Genomic DNA, 23,365 nt, shown 5'->3' with positions numbered 1-23,365 from the left:
TTAGCATCCCAACAAGTAACCACTACGCCACCGGGGCCCTTCCTTAGTGACCTCAAAGCATGAATTAGGCATACTCCACCTTTTTTGTGTAGAAGGAAAACTGTTTCCGGTGATGAAGTTGAGAGTTTTTTTCCCACCATTTCTGTGTCATCTCACCTCAGGGTGTATTCTTGGTTTCAGTGCGTACAATGAAACACCTCTTAAAACAGACAGACATGCATGCAGAATCGACTGGAGTATTTATTAAGTTTCCATGACGCACTACAGGGAAGGGAGAGGTACCCACATCTGCCTGCTCCACACACATTCCAGTGAGTTCCTCTGTTCCCTCCCGAGGGAGTCTAACGGGGGAGGGTGTGTGGAGGTTTGTGGCGGGGGGGGAGGTTGGGGGGGGTGGCGGATCTGCCTGCAGAGGAGATGGGAGAGAAGAGACTACTGGGCACTCCCGTGGCGTGGCCTGGTCCCCAAGGGGTCCAGTGACTTCCACACAGATCTGGCTCTTCTTGGCCGCTTCGTGAGGGGCGTATCCTCAGAGCTGTTCTCCTCGGAGCTGGAGCCTATGGAAGATGCTGAGGGCCCTCCAGGTGAGTCCTCACAGCTCACCTGGTGGCCCTGGCACTCCTGTTGGCCTGGGGACTTGAGGCTCTGGTTAAAGAAGGCAGAGGCCATGCACTCAGCTGCTGTCTGGTCACAGGCGCACCGGAGCTTCTCACAGAGGCGCTGACCCCCACCTGAGGACCAGAGCATGACACGGGCTAGGATGGAAGCCTGGTGGTCCCCCCACCCAGTCCCACGCCCCCTGCCGTCTTGAAACCTCTGGGCAGCCCATAGACACTGATGCGTCCTCTGGGACCAGTCTCAACTTTCCATTAGCTCTGACTTGTCTCTCAAGCCTTGGATTGGTATCCCTCCACAGAAAGCCTTTCATGGGCCCCAGTCAAGTCATCGTGTGTGTGGCTCCCCTTGCAGCCTGGCATCGGGGTGCTTCCTGTCCCCAGGAGTGCTGTACTGTAGCCATCGCTGGGCCTGCACCTTGCCCTAGCCGGGTGGAGAGCCTTGATGCAGAGTCTGTGTGGCGAAGCCCTCGACTTGGCCCTTGGCAAATGCTCCCCCAGCCAGGAGGCCTGGACCCCAGGGGTCCTGTTCCTCTCACGGAAGTATTCCCACCTGTCTGCCTGCACCAGCAGTACCCCCGTCAGCATTGTCTCCTCGGTGCTGACTGGAGTATGGGTACAGCCCTAGCTCAAGGTTAAGCCAGCGGTTCTCAACCTGTGAGCTGTGACCCGTTTGGGGTTGAACGGCCCTTTCACAGGGATCGCCCGATTCATAGCAGTAGCAAAATGACCGTGAGGAAGTAGCAACGAAAATAATGTTATGGTTGGGGAGGTCACCACCACCTGAGGAGCTGTGTTTAAGGGTCGAGGCATGAGGAAGGTTGAGAACCAGTGGGTTACGCTCTGGGACCCCTGTTTAAAACGGAAGGGGCCCCAGTGAAGCAGCCAGTTAGGTGCTGGCCGCTAACGGCAAAGTCAGGTTCCACCACACAGCCTGTCCGAGAGAGAGGAGGCCGTCGGCATCCTCTAAGATCGACAGCCTGGGGACCCCTGCGGGGTGCTTCTCCGTCCTGTAGGGCCACCGTCAGTCAGTCGGGATCCACTCCGTGCCGGCGGGTTCGGAGACATTTTAATTCCGGACAGCGGTGAATGGTTTGGGGTAAACTGTATCCTAAATGTGATAGGAGTCATACAATTCTATTTGTTCTTCAGAAACTGAAATTCCAGTCACCGTGTATTTGTATTTGGGAAATCTGGCAGCTCTACTTCCTGAACACTTAAAAGGTGCAGAGGTAGAATCGGGCGCTGTGCCCATGACTGGAGACGTCAGACAGTCACAGGCGGGTGCCCGCATCCCAGGGGTCTTTCAGAAAGAAGGGAGACCCTTCCTGATGTTACTGCGTGGTTTCCTACCCATCCCACCCGGAGGGCTCCTCAGCTGGGTTCTTCCCACCACCCACCACGCAGCCCCTCCCTCCTCCACCCAGACTCACTGGATGCACCAACGGGGCTCCCTTGAGGGGGACACGCTACAATCGCATGTGCCGCCCAGTTCGGACGCAGATGATACCTCAGGGGAGAGAGGAGTGTGGGGGAAGGTCTACCTAACACGGGCTCCCCTCCCAGCGCTGACCGGACTGAGATGGCCAGCCCCTGGCTTAGCCCCCGGCACTTACACTTGGCTGCCCCATCCACGCAGGCCACGTGTGCTCGAGGAGGCCTCCCGAGCAGACAGCCCAGCTTCTTCGCCTGCTCCAGGCAGCAGTGGTGAGACAAACAGCACCTAAGACCGAAGGACCCTTGACTGCCCAGTGCCCCCAGCTCCCTGGGAGGCCCCTGGAGGCCTGCATCTCCCACTTGCCCTCCCACAGTGGGGAGAGACCCGGCACCCACAGCACCGACTTAGGCATGGTGAGGGCCACTGTGTATGGTGGTACAGGTTGTGCACTGCAGAACGACACCCATCCAACTGGGCATCGACCCCACAGGGCAGGACCGGTTGACTTTGCATAGTCATGACAACAGTTTCCCAACTGAATGGTCCTCCGACCACCTCTAAGGAGACCTCCCACTCCTTCCCCGTCTGGGGGCGGTCCTGCCCCTTCCATCACATCAACCCGTGAGTGTTGGATGTTTTTGTCCGAAGGCACCCCGCAATTTCCCGACGTGAGCGGGCGCCTCCCGGCGGTGAGGTCCGTTTGGGCTGACGTGTCTCATCTTCAGCACTCTCTGGGGGAGCCCTGCTGGTGGCGTGGTGACACGTTGAGCTGCCAACTGCAAGGTCGGCTGTTGGAAACCCGCCAGCCACTCCTCAGGAGAAAGACCAGCTTCCTGCCCTTGTAAGCAGTTGCCTTCTCGGAAACTCACAGGGCAGCCCTAGCCTGTCCTACAGGGTCGCTGGGTGTTGGGATCCAGTAGATGGCAATGAGTCTGGTATTGTAGTTTGGTAACATGGATGAGATCATGGCCCCCTCCCCTCCCAATAAGCTCTCAGAGGCAGAGGAGGCAGCCTGGGAACCCCCTGCCCCTTCCCACCTACCTGTCCAGGGCATCCCTGGGTTCGCCTCTGCCCTCTTGCCCACAGTAGCAACCGTAAGATTCAAACTCCTCCGGGCACCGGGACGTCAGGCAAAAGAGCATCTGTCCCAGCTCGGGCATCTCCTGCATGTGGTGGCCGCTTCCCAGGTGCAGGAAGGTGAGCCTGTCGCAGGCTGAGGAGAAACAAGGACTCTCAGGGGCAGGTGACATGGGCATGGCGTCCTGGGAAGGGGTGGAGCTCCAGATGACAGGGCTGAGCGAGGAAGCCCACACCTGGCACTCTGGGAATCAAAAACTGTGTGACAAGTCCTTTCTCACCAGGCTGTGGCCCCTCTGCCCAGACGCCATGCTAAGCCTCCCAAGGCTGGGGCCGTGGGTCACAGACTGAGTGTCTTCCTGCCCGGGGGTGCTGGCAGGTGGAACTTGGGGGAGTCCTGACTCTCCCAAGGGTTACCCCGAGTTTGGCCTCCTGGCTCAATTCCATCGGGTCAGCACCCAGGGACCGCTGACCCTAGAGTAGATCTTGCCCCTGGTGGCCTAGTGGTTTCACATTGGGCTGCTAACCACAAAGCCTGTGGTTCAAAACCACCAGCCCCTCCATGGAAGAAAGGGCTTTCTACTCCCATAAAGAGTTACAGTCTCAGAAACTCAGAGGGGGCAATTCTACCCCGCCCTATAGTTCATGGTCTTAATTCTTCTCTGCTTGCGTTTCCTCCTCTGCCCACTACAGAGGTGAGTTCACCTGCAGTCTTTAGTGCAAACACGTCACAAAGGACTGTGGGGGTGCTGGCTTGGCCACTGTATGCAACCCTGCTTCCTTGGCTGCTGGGTGCCGAGTGGGTACAATGCTGACCCAGGTGATGACAAAGCCCCCACCTGTCTCCAAACCAGGGGGCTGCCTCAGGGGTGAGGCTCTTGTCTCAGTACCAAGGGGGAGAGATGGCAGGAGGATCCGGAGCACCCCAATGTGTCATATCCACCCCCCAAAAAAGCAAAGTGCTAGTTCTAGGCCAGGATCAAGTCAGACACCTGTCCTTCCCAGGCTCAGCCTCACCACCCTCCATTGGCTACAGGGGAGTCACGTGCTCTCCCAGGAAAGGGGTGGGGCAGCTGATGGCCACACCCCACTCAAGACAGCCGCCCAGAAGACTTTAATCAAGAGCAGCTGACTGCTCTGCCCACCTTGTGCCCGAGTGTCCTCAGGACCACTTTTGAGGGACGATGGCAGCTCCAGCCCCAGAGATTTGACACCAGCAGGAGCCATGGTGACATCTTCCCCGGTGGCAACCACCTCCGCAGAGCCTGCAAACAAGGCAGTGTCCGCAGGCGGTCCGGGTCGGGCTCCCCCTGCACCCGTGGGAGCGGCGGAGCAGGGTCAACAGCAGCGCTCGCGGCCCCGGCCTGAGTCCTACGAGGGCATTTTCAGTGAGGACCTGGACCAGGTGCCTGTCTTAGGCCATGCGGGTGACACTACGTGGACCTGAGCCATCACAACCATTGCGATGTGTTTCCTATCATGAACCTGCCTGGTGAAGGCCAAAGGTGCCGGGTGCTCCGAGCATGTGCTCAGCGGAAAGGAATGGCAGAGAGACCGGGCCAGTGATAACGGCACGCCCTCTCCTCCATCTGTCATCACCCTCGGGTGAGGGACCAAGTCTTCTCCCCACCTGCCTCCCTTGCCAGCCCCATCAGGGACTCTCCCCTCTGATCTTCCACCCTGCCTACCTGCAGGCAGTGGGTCCCAGACAGGCCTGGCTAGTCCAGAAAGCACCTGCAGGCTCCTGCCCCAGCCAGAATGCGGGGTCTTCCTGACCCCTGACTTTAAGCCTATCCCTATCCCCTAACCCCCACTTTCCCCACCACTGCCTTGCCCCAAACAGCTGGGTTTCTTTGTACCGCTGCCTCTCGATCATTGCTCTGGTTCCCATGAGACAACGCCCTGCTGCAGCCCCAGGGGCCTGGGTTAAACTTCTGATTGTGAGCTCTCAGGCCTCACAATGAGAAGCTATCTCTTAGGAGTCCTGGTGCCCTAGTGGGTTATGTGTTGGGCAGCGAACTACAAGGTAAGCAGTTCAAAACCACCTGGTGCTCTCTGTTAGAAATCAAGGCTTTCTGCTACCATAGTTACAGTCTCCGGGACCTGGAGGGGGCAGCTCTATCCTGCCCTGTAGGGTCACTGTGAGTAAGAATTCACTGTGTGGTTTGTAGGTTCTTTCCTGCCTGCCTTGCTCCCAGGTCAGGGCAGCTGAGGAGAAGGAGCCTAGTTTTGGAGTGAATGGCCCTCTGAGCCCCTGAGGGAGCATAGACACACCATGGGTGCTACAGATTATCCCCCCTGGGGCAATCACATAGCTCTCTAAATCACAATGGCCATTTTGCAAAATGCCATTGATGACACTACTTTGGGGGGTGTGGAATGGTCTTTCTAGCTGCCTGCTGAGCACAGGAAGGCTCGCTCAGAAAATAAAAAAACAGCATTCGAAACTGCAGGTGAAGGAGTCTATAGAAATGAAGGTTCCAGAACCTACTGTCTGCTTTCCGCTGAGTCTGAGGCTCCTGCTGGAAGCCCTTGCCCCATGGAAGAAAGTTCTAGATGATTAACGAAACCAAAGTCCCTGCCCCTGTGTCGATGCTGACTCATGTTGACCTTGCAGGACAGGGTAGAACTAGTTTCTGAGTCTAACTCTTGCTGAGAGTTGAAAGCCTTGTCACCCTCCCATGGAGCGGCTGGTGGTTTTGAACTGCTGACCTTGCCGATTGCAGCCCAAAGCGTAACCACTACACCACTAGCAGCTATAGAGATGAGTTTATGGGGGGCTGAGTCGGTTCCATTTCTCTCTGGGGCAATTTACCACATACCAAGAGCCTTAAAAGGATGATACCAATAATTGAACTTCTAGACATTTATCGTGAAAGATTCATCAGACGTAGATGGGCATAAAGAGATTCCCTATCTATTATTCATAATAACAAAATGTTAGAATTCATTGGCTAAATGAATTATGTGGCTCCCAATGAGGAATCCTCCAGCCCCACTGAAAGCTACGCTGGTGCAGGGACACCATGCAGACTGCAGCTGCTGGCCATCGGTGACCCCAAGTCCTGGGCATGTATGTTCACAGAAGCACCCTGAGGGGAAGGAAGGACCACTCGGAAGCGTTTGTGGTTAGTGGCGATTAGAACAGTCTGCTCAGTGCAACTCTCTGGATTTTTCTAAATGGATCTCTGTGTCCATGTGCTTTCGTTCTTTCTCAAGAGGGTCTACCTTTACATTTCATCGATCTTTCGCTCTCTCTTTTTTCCTTTTTTGGTTAAAAGAAACTTATTAGCTCCAGCTATTTTTACCATGTCTGAATGTGGCATATTTCCCCCAACACTACTTTGGAACACACTCAATCTCTCTCCCTTTCTCCTCTTAACTCGTTCTCCCAGAGTGTATTCCGACTCATGGTGACCTCGTGTGGGTCAGAGGAGGACTGGTCTTTCCAGGGGCCTCAGGACGGATTTTCTGGAAGCAGATTGCCAGGCCTTTCTTGCGAGCTGCCTCCAGGTGGATTTGAACCCCCAACCTCCCCATTGACCACGGCCACACTGCAAGGCCTCTCATAAGCGGATGAGAAACGGTATGGAGAGGGCACAACAGCCACTGGACACTCACCCACAGGGGCTGTGGTCCTGGCCGCTTCCGTGACGTCCTGGTCCAGGCCAGGGTCTGCCCAGAAAGAAGAGAAACAGTGAGCAGTGGGTCAGCACTGGCTACCTGATTTTTTCCAGGCAGCTGCCTTGGGTGGCCCAGGCCCCACCTCCCAGGTGAGGTTCCCAGGACAGCTGGTGCTGGCAGGGAGCCATGCTGTGCCCAAGGAAACCCCAGACCCAAGCTGGCCAGCAAGTGCAGCGGCAGCAGGCCAAGCTGGGCCAGGGGTGCCAGCTCACCAGCATGCTTCAGGAAGCTCAGCTTCTGCTCCCCCCAGCTAGCCCCAGAACTGAAAACACCCCATTCTGCAGGACAGCCTCTTAAGTCCTCCGATGGGGGTGGAAACCAGGACTGGCCTCTGCCTGACACCACCTCCTTTCACCGAGGGTCAAGTTGTCAGCAGCTAAAGATGCCCTTGTTGGAGAACAGAGTTACAAGTAAACCAGCTTCTGCAGCCTTTTCATGAGACCCAAAGAGCACTTTCTTTGAAAATATTAGGTATTGAACACAACAGTTCACTTTTATAAGAGATCTATCAACTCAGTGTCTGGCCAGACACGTTGGTAGCGGACGTTCCAGGGTGGGAGTGAGGGTGAAGGGCAGTCCTGTCGCCACTGACGCAGAGCAGACTTGATTCAGCTCCTGCCCTACTTTCACTCACTGGGATGAACTGGCTTGAGACCCCTGAGACAGACAACAGGGGGCCGCGGGGGGATCGGGGCAGGGGGCCGTGCGGATGGGACATGACCCAAGCTGCGCTGCTCTGTTTCTGCGAACACACTGCCCCTCTGTTTCTCTGTGCAGGGAGTGAGCCTTGCTACAGATATTGTTCAACCATTAGGAAGCTGCTACCAGGGGCCAGAAAGGAGCTGCTAATCACAAGGCCCGCGGTTCGAACCCACCAACAACTGTGGAAGAAGGATGCAGCTGTGTGCTCCTGTAACCACGCACAAGCTCCCAAACCCGAAGGGTCCACCCTGCTCTGCCTACCAGGCCGTGATGTGGCAGAATGGATTCAGTGACTGCGAGTTGGGTTTGCTTTTTTTTTAATGTAGCAGAAAGGAGCCCTGCTGACACCGTGGGTTAAACATGGCGCTACTATCGGCAAGATCAACGGTTTGAGCCTCCCAGCCTGCGTCTCTGACAGCTACAGTCTGAGAAACCCTATGGGCTGGCTCTACTGTGAGGTCCCTGTGGGTTGGAATGGCTTCCAGGATAGTGAGCTTTTATGGACCAGAGATGGAGCCCCTGGGGGTGGGGTACAGATGGGCCACACACTCAGATGCTCACCAAAAGGTCTGAGGTTTGAGTCCACCCAGAGGCACTCGGAAGAAAGACCTGGCGGTCTACTTCTGAAAAACCAGCCACTGAAAACCCAGTGGAGCGCAGTTCTACTGGGACACACAGGGGGCGCCGTGAGACGGAGTCCCCTCAGCAGTCACGGATCTGGTTCTTTATTGATACTGACTGATCAATATTTTATGTTATTAATCACCCTAATCCTAGTGCATGATTAGGCTACACCTGATGGAATCCTGACCAAAATAATTCTAGAGAAGAGATCTCTCTCTCAACTCAACAGCCACTGGTTTGGTTCTTTATTGATCCGTATTGATTAAGGATATATGGTTCTTAATCATCCCAGTGCACAGTTAGGTTAAACCTTCTGGAATCCTGCCCTGGGTGTTGTTACAGATTGCTGTCTGCACATTGCTCTTCAGAATGGCAGCCTCGAGGGTGGGGCCAGAGACCCACCCCAGACTGCTCTGCAGTTTGGCTCCCGACTCACACGCACTGCCATCGAGTCAATGCCGCCCCTCAGCAACCCTGTGGGTTTCCAAGCCTGCCAGCCTTCCCACGAGAAGCAACGCTGTCTTTCTCCCAAGGTTTGGCCCGGGTCTCCTCAGTCCCCCAAGCCTCTGATCCTGCGTCCCCTGTAAAGGGGCTCTCGTAGTATTTCTTCTAGGCTCGAACCAAAAGTCACCAGAAACTGAGCACTACGATTTAGGTGGCATTTGTCCTAAGTGCCTGCATGACTGGAGGCCGCCCTGCCCCAGAAGCCCCTCTACTTACTTGTCCTGGCGAGTGTGGTCACTCGGTGGGCTCTGGGCTCCGCCGCCACTGGGGAAAGAAAGCGGCCAGTGTCAATAATGGTGCCAGTGGGGGACCCCACCGGGCAGCGGGCAGCACCAGACGTGGGCATCTCCAGACTCAAGCAAGAGAGCAGAGCAATGACAACAGGGGCAGGTTGGGGCGCAACACAGTCCCACTTGTTGGAAAAGAAGGGGCCCTGGAGACAGCATGGCGCTGCTAGCCCACAGGCCGGCAGCTCGGACCCAGAAGAACGATGTGGCAGTCTGCTTCTGGCAAGGTGACAGCCCAAGCGACCACGGGGCTTTTCTATGTGGCCCGTGGGAGTGGGGATATGGAGTCCAGCGAGTGCAGGTGACTCTGCAGCCCCTGGTGCTCACCTTCTCCTGAGAGCGCTGTCAGGCTGGGGTCCGGGGACTCCTCAGGGACCACTGTAAAGAGAGCGCCCCGCAGCAGTGAGCGAGGCCATGGGTGTCACAGCCCATGGAGGTGCTCCCAGGAGACGGGCGGGGCATGGACAGTGGAGGAAGAGCCCTGGAAACTGCTGGCCTCCTGCCCCCTGGGATCTCAGCAGTGCCCCCGCTGGGGTGGGGGTGAGGGGGCCAGTGCCAGTGTCTCAGGTGTCTCACATGCTGACAGAGAAGGTTGACACCTGGGACAGAGCCCAAGACCCTGAGAGGGCTGCTAACCCCCATCTACAGCCACAAGAGCAGGGGCCCTGGGAGAAGACCTGTCACTTGGGGCAGGGGGAGGGCTCAGGAGGACAGAACACTGGACTCAGGTACATGTGGGCATGCGCATATACCCCCAACATGTGCACCCACTCACACACATGTGCAGACACCATGCATAGGCACACACACATACATGTCCCACATCACACAAATGCATGCCTATGGACACCCCCCACACATGTGTCCAGGCACACATATTCACACACTTGGACATCCACAGGTCAAACTCAGGCACACAGTCATCATGTCCATGCATGCACACACATAGAGCAATGCACTACACACTTACACTTGCTAAAAAACACACGCACATGTTTCACACATGTGTACAGACATACTCAAACACACTCATGCATGTGCATACAAGGCACTGCACACAGAGATGCATGCATGTACATGCTGCACAACCTGCCTATGTGAACATCTCACAAATGTGCAGACATACAATTCACACACAAGTGCACAAAATACATCTCACGTGTACATGCTCGACAATGCTCATGCACACATACACACATACATACCCCACCATGCATAGATACACACCCACAACTGCCCACACACCTAGGAGCATGCTCACACAGGTGTATACATGAACACTGTATACATGCACATTTGGACATACACATATGCACAACATCCATACATGAGCACATACACACACACACACACACACTCACTACCTCAGCCTCCCCTGGCACACGCTCCAGCACACGTTCTGGGAGAGGGAGCCCTGCCCCAGGAGACCCATTGAGCCTTTGGGGAACTTTGGCCACCCTGGTTCTCGCGGGACGCCTGGCTGAGCCTCGGCGCAGTCCCTTGTTGGACCAGTGAGCAGTGTTGGAGTCCCACCCTGTCCACACAGACACATGGAACCCACCGCCCCGTCCCAGAGCTTCCTCCCACCATCGGACCCAAGATGCCCCTTCTCTGTGGGCTCTAGGGGTGCAGGAGGGAAGGCAGCAGGCCTACTCTTGGGAGGACCTCCTGGGAGGGCAGAGTGGGGGGAGCTGGACTTTACAGCTTCTCTTCCCTGGAGCACAGGGCCAGGGTTTGTGCGGAGCCTGTGAGAGGATGGGTGCTGGAGTGGGGTTATCAGAAGCGATCACATCTGGCAGGGGGAATGGGTCCTCTCTGCCAGCTCCCATACCCAGTGCAGCAGGCTGAGTGGAGGGGTGTGCCCACTTCCTCCACCACCAGTCCAGCCTCTAGTGGCTGAGTAAGTGCCAGCTCCCACAGAAGGCCTTACTTACCTCTGGGAGAGAGGGTCGCTGGCTCTTTTGCACTGCTTGTTTCTGGAATATATAAACCCATGAGCAGCATCTGTCAGTGGGGTGGGCCGGGCTGGGCTTCTGACCCCAGTCATGCTTAGCCCCTGCCCCAGCTCCTGGCCCTGCTCCCCACCCACCACGGGCTGCATGCCCGTGCTTCCTACCTGGAGTGACAGTCAGACAGGAGGCGGTGTCCAGGTGGTTCAGGGAGGAATTTACGCTGGAATGAGCCAAGCACTCGATGGCGGCTTTGTCACAGGTGCACAGGAGGTTCTCACAAGGGTCGGGGGACTCTGGGCAGTGAAAGGGGCACAGCTGGTTGGCAGAGTACTCTGCCCAAGGGGTAACGCAGACTCCACACTGAACTCCATGCCCATCTTCCTCATCTCCTGCACGTCGACGCCACCTTTTCCCTTGCGTGGGCCTTTGGGGGACCCACCTACCCACGTCCTTTCTCTAACACTCTCACAGGGATCCATCCATCCATCCATCCATCTACCCACCCACCCATCCATCCATCCATCCATCCATCCACCCACCCATCCATCCATCCACCCACCCATCCATCCATCATCCACCCATCCATCCATCCATCCATCATCCACCCATCCATCCACCCAACCATCCATCCATCCATCCACCCACCCACCCATCCATCCATCCATCCTCTGGTGCTACTTTCAGAACATTTAGCGTCAGTGCTCATTTCCACCAGCGTTGGCCACTCTACCATCATCTCGGCCCGTCTTAGATCAGTGGCCCTGCTGCCTTCTCTCTTGCTGCCCAGTCTAGTCTCAGTGAGCATCAGCGCCATCTTCTCGAAACACACACCCAGCCCTGCCCAGCGCTGCTGTTCCCAAAGCTCCAGTGACCTCCCAATGCAACAATGGAGCCTCTGGTTTAATGCAACCTAGAACACGCCCTGCCTCATTGCCCTTCATCACCTTCATCGCTCCCTTCCAGCACCCTGGACCCCCAATTGCTCAGGCACACCAGCCATCCACGAGCTTCAGGACCAGTTGGCCTGGCTCTTCCCCCAGGTACCTATGTACAGTGCCTCCCACCTGGTCACATCTTTGCCCGACAGTAACTTCTCAGGAGGTTTCCCTTGATATTCTAATCTCAATAGAATCTCCGACCCAGCCCCTTTCCTCAGTTTCCCCCCATAGCTGCTGTGTGATCTAGCACACGACACCCCTGCCCAGTGATGAGGAAATGCCAGGGCAGGAGCCCTCAGACGGATGAGGTCCTCAGGCACTGGGCACCGGTGCTCAGCAAGCATCTGTTGAATAGATGAACCTGTTTCCTGCACCCAGTGGCTTCCGCCTATTCCTCTCCTCGCTGCTTTTCTGGTGGCCCCTGCCCCAACCAGTCTGTGCTACCCGAGCATCAAGCTCACGGCCTTTGAGTCCATGGTCCAACTGCCCCTTTGAGTTTCTGACACTGCAACTCTTTATGCGGATAGAAATTCCTGTCTATGGAGGAGTGACTGGTGGTTTTGAACTGCTGACCGTGTCATTAGGAGGCCAACGCATAACCCACCAGGGCGCCACACCTGAATATGATGTTGTTAGGTGCCTTGACCCTGCTCCAACCCAGAGCGACCCTATCTATGCACAGCAGACTGAACACGGCTTGGTCCTGCGGCATCCTCACAGTGCTTCCTGTGCCGGAGCCCGTCGATGCAGCCACTGTGTCCCTCCATCTCCTTGAGGGCCTTGCTCTTTTTCACTGCTCTTCCACTTTAGCCAGCATGATGTCCTTCGCCAGGGACTGGCCTCTCCTGACAACGTGTCCAAAGGCTGTAAGGTGGCGTCTTGCCATCCTTGCCTCTAGGGAGCATACTGGCTGTCTTCTTCCAAGTCAGATTTGTGCGTCCTTTCGGCAGTCCCGGGGACTCCATATTCTCCAGCACCGCAACTGATTCTTCTACTGTCTTCCTTGTTCAGTTTTCACATGCATGTGAAGAAATGGAGAATTCCATGGCTTGGGGCAGGTGTGCCTCAGCCCTCAAAATAACATCCTTGGCTCCTGACTTCTCTAAGGAGGTCTTGTGAAGCACATTTACCTAATGCAACACGTCTTTGATCTCTTGACTGGTGCTTCCACGTGAGTGTGGATCCACGCAAGACAAATCCTTGACAACGCCAACCTTTGATCTGTTCATCATGAGGTTCCCTACTGGGCCACTTGTGAGGATTCTGCTCGTCCTTACACTGAGTTGCAAACCATGCTGAAGGCTACAATCCTGGATCTCAGTCAGCAAGCCATTCAACGTCTCCTCCCTTTGAGCAAGCAAGGTTCTGTCATCTGTATATCGAAGGTTGTTAAAAAGCCGTCCTCCCATCCTGACGCCACACTCTTCTTCCTGTAATCCAGATGTCCTGATGATTTGCCCAGCATGCAGGTTGAATTCTTACAGTGAGAGGATACTGCCCTGATCCACGCCTTTCCTGATTTGAAGCCACGCAGTCTTCCCTTGGGCTGCTGGTACAACTGTCTCTGAATCTACGTACAAGTTTCGAATGAGCACAATGAAGTGTTCTGGGATTCCTATTCTCAAGGTTGTCCACGGTCTTTATAATAGTCCACACAGTTAAATGCCTTGGCATGGTCAATGAGACTCAAGTAAACCTGAATAGAGGGGTTCAAACCCTGACCTTGCCGCTTAACAGCTAAGTAATTTAATTTCTGTGACCTGTCCTCTCCTTGTCTCAAAATGTGCATTGTGACCCCTATTGAATAGAGCTGTGTAATGAACTAAATTGTGCCCTGCAAAACACACACACACGTTAAGAACCACACTTCTGTACCTACTTTGGGAATGAGGTTTTATTTTGTTAAGGAGCCTTGGTGGTCTAGTGATTACGTGTTGGGTTGCTAACTGCAAGGTCAGCAGTTCAAAACCATCAGCTGCCTCTTGGGAGAAAGACGAGGCTTTCTACTCCTGTAAAGAGCTGCAGTCTTGGAAACTCACAGGGCAGTTCTCTGTCCCAGAGAGCTGCTGTGAGTTGGCATAGACCCAATGGCAGTGGGTTGGGTTGGGCTGGGTTTCGTATACTGATGAGGTCGTGTTGCTAGGTGCCCTCCAGTCTGTTCTGACTCATAGTGACCCCACGTACACGAGTGGAAAGTGCCCGGTCCAGCACCATCCTCATAATTGCTCTTATGTTTGAGCACATCGTTGTAGCCTTTGCGTCCATCCATCTCCTAGAGGGCCCTCCTCTTTTTCACTGCCCCTCTACTTTAGCATGTATGGTTGCTGTGAGTCGGGACTGACTTGATGGCAGTGAGTTTGGTTTTCTACTTTATCAAGCATGATGTCCTTCTCCTCCAGGGACTGATTATACCATCCCACGAACAGCAATAGACACCAAACTCACTGCAGTCTGATTCTGACTCACACTGACTCCATAAGGCAGAGTTGAACTGCCCCCATGGGTTTAGGGGAGCAGAAAGCCTTGATCAGATCTGATGGGTTTGAACTGCTGACCCTGTGGTTAGTAGCCCAGTGCCTAACCCACCAGGACACCAGCGCCCCTTAAGCCACACCACCCAAAAAATACAAAAATCCTCACAGCCATCAAGCAAGTCTGACTCTGTGACCCTTTAGGACAGGGTACCCTTGTGAGCTTCCAGGGCCGTTACAGGAGCAGAAAACTTCATCTTTCTTCCTCAGAGCAGCTGGTGGGTTTGAACCACTGACCTTGTGGTTAGCAGCCAACATGTAACCCACGGAGGCACCAGGGTCCTGAAGCCCATCCCTCTGTGGCATAAAGGAGCAGAATAGAGACAGAGACACGCCGGAGGGCAGACAACAGGGAGAGAGCACAATCTACACAGCACAGAATGCTCAGACTCTGGGGGTCCCTGGGGCTACCGAGAGACACGGAATGGACGTGGCCAAGACCCTGCTGGGAAATCCATTGCTGTCCTTCAAAGGCCCAGGCGTCCCAGGGAGCGACGGTGAGAACCAAGGCCCTGGCACCCAGCCAGTGCTCAGGGAAGGTCAGCTGTCGGCTGAGTCCTCAACAGCCCACCTCTCTCCCCAGTAGCCCTCTGCCTAATCCCCCAGAACCACCCAGTTATTCGGGTAGTGAGATTTCAACCCCAGCTGATGAATAACAACCACCACGACAGCTCCTATCCCCCCACAGCGCCCTCCACTGCCTGCTCTGGGTCACAGAATATGCCACACTGCTGGGGGACCAGGCTCATAGTGAGTCTGCCGCAGGCTTTCCCCGCCCCGTTTGCTTGAAGGTTTAGAGCAGTTAAGTCATCTCCCCCAATGACACACAATGCTTCAGGAGCACACATCTGTCCTTCCCATGTCCTCAGGATGGCCACGAATACCAACTTGCAATTCAGATCCTCTACTGACCGGGCCCACTAGCAGTCCCACCGAGCACTGGCCTGCATGGACCATGCATCTGCCCAGTGAGCATTCCCACATACTCCTTCCTGCAAAGGCAGTCCTAAGCATCAGCAAGGATGCTATCGCCACTGGAAGTGGTGATTGGCAGTGGGGACGCTTTCAGCCTGGTCCAGGACTTCCGCCCCTGGGCTGACGTTTCTCAGCGCAGACCCTGGGCTCCCAGGAGAGACTCACCGCAGGAAATGCTCCTGCTGACACAGTCGACGCCGGTGGAAAGCTTGGACGAGTCCTGGAGGCAGTCCATCTCGGCAGCGTCCTCGTAGCACTTGCGGTGCTGGAAGCAGCAGCTGAGGCGGGGCAGAGGAGGGTGGTGGTTAGGACCCCCATCAGGGTTAGGAAGTGGGTCCTTCAAACATGCTGTGCACATGCATGTGGGCCCATGTGCCTGCACACAGAACCAACAACGGCGCCGCCATTGAGTCGACCCAGACTTAGAGAGACCCTGTGGACACAGTAGAACTACACCTGTGGGTTTCTGAGACTAGAGATCTGTACAGGGGCAGAAAGCCTCATCTTTCTCCCTCAGAGTAATTGGTGGGTTTGAACCACCAGCCTGGCAGTCAGCAACCCAACACATAACCTACAGCACCACCAGGGCTTCTTGAAGCAAGGATGTAAAAAAAAAATTAATGCCATAGAGTCAATTCTGACTCCTAATGACCCTGTAGGACAGGGTTGAATGGACCCTGTGATTGTAACTCTTTATGGGAGTAGAAAGCTTTGTCTTTCTCCTAAGGAGTGGCAAGATCGAACTATTGATCTTGCGGTTAGCAACCTAGTACACTACCCACTACACCGCCCGGGCTCTTCCAGGCAGTGCTGGGGCTCTGCTGATGGAGGAACAATGTCTGTCCATTGTTGGTATGTGGTGCTCCCTTGTTGAAAACCAAGGACAAGCCATCGTGGGAAAGCTGTCCTGCATTCGTCATTCCCGGGACAACGTAGGGACCATTTCCTGCAGGGTGGCTTTGAATAGTCATCCTTAGAGGTCTTGATGCTCACGAGTCACCCAAGGGTCCTGTTTAACATTCACACTTTCTGGTTCTCCTGAAAGTGTCCTGAGCCAAGGGGCTGAGAGAGGGCTTGGGATTCTGCCTTTTAAGCAGCATCTGGTGCTTGGGACACATGGGATCTAAATGAGGAGAAAGCTAAGGTGGGACTTTACATCTCAATAAGACATTGACCTTGACTCTCCAAAGGTGAGCAGATGGCAGATTACCTGGGCAGTACATGGCAGATGGGGGCATCTCCGAGTCCCCAGCTCAGGGTGGGTACATGTCCACTCTGTGCCTCAGACATTAACCAGGCCTCCTGTGAGCTCACCCTCAACCCTGGCTCACCTATTGCTGTCCACTCACCTGTCAGTCTCATCCACAGGTGGCCCTTCCATCTCAAACCTGCAGGCACAGCCATAATCTTCCAAGTCCCGAGGACAGAGTCCAGCCACACACTTCATCCCGTTCACAAACTGGAGAAGTGCAGGAAAGTTGGTGAAGACGGCCTGCAGCCAGGTGAAGTGGGGGCCCAGGCAGTCTGCAGGAGGGAGGGGCAGAGAGCAGTGGCTGGTGGGCCTGGGAACCAGCATGCAGGAGGGAGGCCAGCCTGGGACTCCCTGCAGCTCATCAGGCTTAACAAGTCATATGCCATGAACTTCTGCTGTGGCTAGAATTGAGTCACTCCCCATGAAATGTGTCCATTTGGCTAGGCCATCTTTGTGATCTGACGTAATGACTCTACATGTTGTAAGTTTTCTTCAACAAGGTTTTGAGGGACACAGGAGAGTAGACAATCAAGCAGAGATGCGAAGGACATTCTACCTCAAGAAGGAAATGCTGAGAGCAGAGAGCCTCCTTGGGCTCAGGGTTCTCTGCTGAGAACCTCCTAGACCCTGGAGGAGATGGATGCCAGGACATGTGGAGATCTCCATGGGACACCGGGTCCACAGGTGCTGGAAGCAGACAAGTTCCTTCCTCTACAGCCAATGGAGGAAGGCTTCTCCTTGAGCCAGTGCCTGACTGGGACTTCTAGCCTGCTGACCTGTGAGTTTGTGACTCCCGTTTGTGAAAGCCACCAACAGATGGCATGTCTGCTACAGCAGCAGTCAAGATGAACAACTAAGCACCCACTCTGATCTCGGGACCCCTGTGGACAGCTGAAGGAAGCAGGTTCCCAAGCCGTGGTCTCTGTTGGGGACTTCCTCTCATCCATCTCAGCTTCTCCCCTGACTAATACACACTCAAGGTACGCAGGGAAGCAGGACCTCCTCCCCAGGAGCTTGTCATGGGGGCTCCCTGCTTCCATGCCACTGGTGGTTCTGGGGTTGAGAAGAGGCGCCAGAGCTGGCTAACAAAATGGAGGGGAAGTCTCTTAGGGGCTTTGGGAAAATATTTCTTTTTCTGGCAAGCAAGTAGACCCCTTTTCCTTGAACTTCTTTCTTGACGACGGGTGAGGATGGGCTGTCAGGACCGCAGGTACCTTGGAGCCATGCGGCCCCAAGCCCAAAGTTGGAAGTTGGACACCCTCGGGGAGGCAGTGATGAGAGATGGGAACCCTGTGGGTTCGAGGCCACGGTGGGTCACTGCAATCACTCCGGGGCCTTCGTTCTACGGTCACTTTGGTGACATAACTGTGTGTGTTACTAAAGTCACCATCCATTGGCTGGATGCATATCCCGAAGGTATAGCTCAGAGGACTCTCAGCACGTGCAGGCAGAGAAGAGGGTCAGACGGTCCTGAAGCCTGAGCACCTACTCTGTGCCAGGGGCTTGGGAAGTAAGTGACATTTCAGACTGCACTTACCAAAAATTTGGGCGACGCTGTCCACATTTGTAAACCCTCCGTTGAAGAATGTGATGTCTATGAAGAAGAAAGAAGAAACTAGTCAGCAAGGGTGCCTCCTTTCCTGCTCACCCTGCCCACCCTTTGGGCAAACTCACTGCCATCGAGCCGATGTCGACTCACAGCGACCCTGTAGGACAGGGTAGAACTGCCCTGTGGGTTTCCCACACTGTCACTCTCTGCAGGAGTAGAAAGCCCCGTCTTTCTCTCCTTCAGAACTGCTGACCTTGCTCAGATCTCAGCCCACTTTGGGGTAAACTACAAGCAAAACTCTCCTTCCTTCTGGAACCAAGGTCAAGTCTGGCCTCAGGTCAACTTTCTAACGGGAAACCTGATTGGGGGCTGGGGTATAAATGGTCGCTAGGCAACATTGCTCATTGAGGAGAAGGACCCAGAGTTGGTCAGATGTCTCTAGGCGGAGAGGAATTCTGCAAGGACTTTGAGGCGGGACGTCACCATTGTCTGACTCCCTGAAGATGATGTCTCTGACAACCGGCCACAGAGCTCTCAGAGAATCCTGAAAGTATGCCCATGAATGCCTTCCTCCAGAAACTGACTCCGATGGAGAATGAAGGTTCTCGGTCAAGGATGCCTGTGGACACGTGGCCTCCCGACCTTCATCCTTCTACCTCTGGAATGTGTCAAAGAGCAGCGGTATCACTTCGAGGTCCCAGGTGTGCCTGACCCAAGCCATGACACTGCAGCGCCCTCATCGAGGTGTGTGTAAGGAGCCTGGGGTCGCAGTGGTGATGTGTTGGGCTACCATCCCAGGGTCAGCCGTTGGAGACCACCAGCCGCTCCTTGGGAGAAAGATGGGGCTTTCTGCTCCTGTCAAAATCAGTCTCAGAACTCTGACCTGTGGGATCACTATCAGTTTGCTTGACTCTCTGGCAATGAACTTGGGTTTTTTGTTTGCTTTTGCCGGTGTTGGCAAGGAAGACCGGCTAGGCGCTGGGCTGCCAGAAGAAGCGTTCCCAGACTGTTCCTTAGAAACACGAGTGTCAAGACTTCATCTCCTGTCTTGCACTTGGACATGTTGTCTGGAGAGACAAGTCCCTGGAGAAGGACATCCTGCTTGGCGAAGCAGAGGCCATGGAAACAGAGGAAGGCCCTCAAGGAGATGGCCTGAGCCGATGGCTGCCAACGGTGGACTCACACGCAGAGTCCATGGTGAGGAGGGTGCAGGACAGAACAGTGTCTTGCCTGCGGTCTGCAGAGGTCACTCAGAGTTGTGGAACTGACTCCATGGGACAGCATCAACATCGGTGTCCTTCTGAGTCCCAAGTGTGGCCTGTGAATCTCCACGCCCGCCCAGCGGAGGAAGCCCCCTGTCTGGGAGTGACCTTCCGATAGGGCCACGCCATTTGGAGAGAAGCTGCTGGTTCTTGGAGTCCGGCTGCAGCCTGATGGCTTGTGTTGCGTACTCTCAGGGACACATCGTCTGGTCGACTCAGCTCACCTCTCTGCAATGGGCTTCCATCGCCCCTTGATTCCAGGCTGATATGGACAGCTGGTCCCCCTTCCCTCAGCCCCCCTCCCCCGGTGGTCATTAATGATACCCATGGAAGGCCCATTGGAGCAATCTTTAAAGCCCAACACCAGCAACAACCTTAAGGAACTGACCTAGGCCTTCCTTCCAAACAATAAGCATTCAGTGCATTGCTATCCCTTTTCGTCTGGCCTAGTAGGGAGCTCGGCGCTCGGCCTCACGCTAAAATGTATTCGCATCGTCACCCTCGTGGTCAGCCTGCTCCCTTCCTTCTTCTGGTGTCTGCCTTTGGCCTATCCTTGCCTCTTGCTTGAGTACCGATAGTGGAATGTCAGACACTGTGGGCTCCCTTGTGGGCAACACTTTTGAATCCCACTTGAATCTCTGTGCTCAAGTGGCTCTTGGCTATATTCTGCGTGAGTCATTCTCTTGCCAATATCCTAGCCCATGCTCTGCCCACTTAGGTTGCCTAAGAGAAGTTCCAAGAGGCCTTACTGATGCGTGCTGGGAGGCCAGGAGGCAGATCCTGGGGCAGGTTCGGGGTGTCCAGAGCATGGGCCCCTGGAGGGGAGGAAGAGACAGAAGAAGAACAGGGTTAGTGTTAGGAATGCCACTTCCCACACACAGAGCCAGGGAGTGTATTGGCCAAGGACCTGGATCCTGGGTCTCAAATCAGTCATCGTGTTTACAGGAAGTTGATGTCCCTCGTGGCTGCTCCCAGTCAATGAATGAATCAGCCATTGGAGTGGGGATAGGAAGGTAGACCTGGGTCTCCAGAGACACGGGTCTCCTCTGCTGGGCACCTGTGGCTCCAGGCCTCTCTAAGAGCCTTCTTAATCATTCCTTAGGCTGGACAGTTGTCTAGGACGCATCACAGTGGTCTAGGACAGTCACAGAGGTCTAGGATGCATCACAGTCATCTAGGACAGACAGAGGTCTAGGCCATGTCAGTGGTCTAGGACACAACACAGTGATCTAGGCCATGTCACAGTGGTCTAGGACACAACACAGTAGTCTAGGACATGTCAGTGGTCTAGGATGTGTCACAGTGGTCTAGGGCATATATCACAGAGGTCTAGGCCATGTTACAGTGGTCTAGGACAGTCATAGTGGTCTAGGACATATCACAGTGGTCTAGAACACGTCACAGTGGCTGCCAGATACCTAACCCTCAGGGGTACACCCAAAGCAGTGGCTATAGGTTATCATAATGGAGGATATCATTACCATTTTGTCTAATTAAAAAGAAAAAGTAAACAAGCAAGACAATAAAAATGTGAATGGGTCCAATTTTATAGCGAAAACATTTTTTAAAAGACACAATATAAAGGTGAACAGGAATGGTCAGAAAGATAAGTAAAATGAGTTATAAAAAATTAGGAAAATAGGTATGGTATGTCAGCGCTCATTAAAATAATAGAGAAGAAAGCATAACATAAACAAACAAAATCACATTCCACTGTTAAGGAACCCTGGTTGTGGAGTAGGTGACGCATTTTGCCTCTAACGACAAGGTCACTGGTTTGAACCCACCAGTCACTGTTTGGGAGAAAGCTGAGGCTGTCTGTTTCCCCATGTTGTAGTTATATAATCTGTTGTGAATTTGAGAGGATTATGAGTGAAGGGGTGGAGTCTGGCCTGTCTAACAGGATACAGCCAATGAGGCCTTTGTGTGGGCATGGACTTTTCCTGAGGATTCTGGGAACTCCTGTCTTCCTCCTTGGAGGCTAGAGGTGGGAGTTTCTCTCTCTCGCTCTCTGTTCACTCCTTTGGAGATTCTACTGACAAGGCTCACTCCCTGTGAGACATCCCTGAGGAGAAGCCACATGGACCTACCCTGATGCAGCTCTGGGAGCTGGAGAAGCCACATGGAGACCCCTGCCAGCGCTAAGATGCTTACAACGCCTCTGGATCCACAAGACCTCCCACCCACTGGCCTGTGATCTTCCTGCATTCAGCGTCATTGCATGTGTTTCGTGAGTCTGAAGAGGACTTTATAGATTGGTATAGGACATATAGGCTAATATGGGACTTAAAGACTTGATCTGGACTGGGCTGGGATGTTTTCTCAATATTTAATTGCTCTCATTTATAAAGCTATTTCCTATACGTCTCCCTGGATTTGTTTCTCTAGTCAACCCAGACTGACACAGCCCATAAAGATTTAAGTCTTGGAAACCCAAAGGAGTAGTTTTACACTGTCTTATAGGGTCCCTGAGGAGCCGGGTGGTACAGTGGTTACGAGTAGGGGTGGGATCTGAAACGGTGGCAGTTTGAAACCCCCAGCAGCTCTGAGGGAGAAAGACAGGACTTTCTCTCCCCATAGACAGCTGCATCTCAGAAACTCACAGAGGCAGTTCTAGAGGGTGGCTATGAGCCATTATCCACTAAATGGCAGTGAGTTTTTATTTTTATTTTAATAGGCTACCTGTGAGTTGGAATCCCCCTGACGGCAGTAGGTTTGGGTAGAAGAGCTGACATGTCTGCACTCAGAATGAGGCACAATACAATGAATGATAGTTGAAAGTTGAGCTGAGGTCTTGGAAAAGCTTGAGTGCTTATATCCAAGCCCAGCAGCACCAGTAACAGCATGGTGGCGATGCCTAAGCAAGAAACATGTTCTGGGAAGTCCATAATCGATTGGGGCTCAGCCACAAGTCGATCGGCTCTACCTGGATGACGGAATGTCTGCGATGACCTTGGGAGGGGATTTGGCCATGAAGGGAAGCCTTTCACTCTCAGGTGACAAAGCGAGGCTATAGTTCTCAGGATGGTGAAACCTGCTGCATTGCTTGGGTCCTGGTCAAGATAAGCACTCAACTAAAGAGTGTGGCTGTACTGGGTCTTACCTGACCCCATGCAGGGGCACGAGGGAGGAGAGGGTGAGTGTGTTTGCCGAGACCTTTGCTGATTTGAACCAGGGAAGACTCACTCAACTCTCACTGCCATCGGGTCGATGCCAACTCACAGAGACCCACTGGAACAGGGTAGAGCTGTCTCTGCGAGGGTCTGAGACTGTGACTCTTTACAGGAGGAGAAAGGGCCCTCTTTCCCCCATGGAGCACCTGGTGGTTTGGAACTGCTGATCTTGAGGATTGTAATCCAATGTGTAACCATCATACCACCAGGGCTCCTTCAAGGGAAGGGAGAAAATGCCTGGGTCCTTGAACAGTATTGAAAGGAGAATGTTGGTCTCAGACTCCTAGCCAATATGCCAAGGGCTTTACCTTGAGCTGTCTAGGTCCTTACTCAGGTGTGTGTGAGTCGGCCGTAGCAGGCAGGGGTGGAAATAATGCACCTTGTCCACACTCAAAAGGGGAAGGGATGCTGCTGATGTCAAGAGAACCAACAGGCTCCCCGGAGACCAGCAGAGCCAGGGTTGCACTCAGTCCCTGACCCAAGGGACAGGAGGCGCGATGTCACCTGACGTGGTTCCTCCCTGGTTACCTTGCTCTTTACCCAGACCTCGTCTCCCATCCCATACGTTCATGTATTATGCAGGGCACGCCCCAGTCTCAACTTAATTAAACCTACAGTTTATCACTGGTGTTTCCATTTCCCTCATGGTTAGGCAGGGGGTGGGGAAGAATATCGAAGCAGCTCGGATGACGTTTGGTCGGATGCCCCAGCGTTCATTGCAGATGGTCAGTCCCGGCGCCAGCTTACTTACAGGTGGAGGGGACGGAGAGGGTCAGCACACCAAGCAGGAGAAGCGCAGTCAT

At 54.2% G+C, this 23,365-nt stretch overlaps 1 protein-coding gene across 1 annotated transcript; it reads right to left on the bottom strand.

The window, feature by feature from the left end:
• Nucleotides 1–432: 432 nt before the first annotated feature.
• Nucleotides 433–23,365, bottom strand: OC90 (otoconin 90). The gene is made up of 14 exons (XM_075550532.1): nt 23,314–23,365; nt 20,139–20,204; nt 18,116–18,172; nt 16,676–16,850; nt 15,492–15,604; nt 11,047–11,175; nt 10,865–10,906; nt 9,258–9,308; nt 8,860–8,907; nt 6,751–6,804; nt 4,275–4,394; nt 3,094–3,265; nt 2,231–2,337; nt 433–731 (listed from the first exon to the last, which is right to left on the bottom strand). The coding sequence occupies exons 1-14, from the start codon at nt 23,363–23,365 to the stop codon at nt 433–435; spliced, it is 1,485 nt and encodes a 494-aa protein (XP_075406647.1).

The sequence above is a fragment of the Tenrec ecaudatus genome, chromosome 5, assembly GCF_050624435.1.
Source record: "Tenrec ecaudatus isolate mTenEca1 chromosome 5, mTenEca1.hap1, whole genome shotgun sequence".
NCBI lineage: Eukaryota > Metazoa > Chordata > Mammalia > Afrosoricida > Tenrecidae > Tenrec > Tenrec ecaudatus.
Note: the sequence above shows the minus strand (reverse complement) of the source record. Positions and strands in the feature narration are given on the sequence as shown.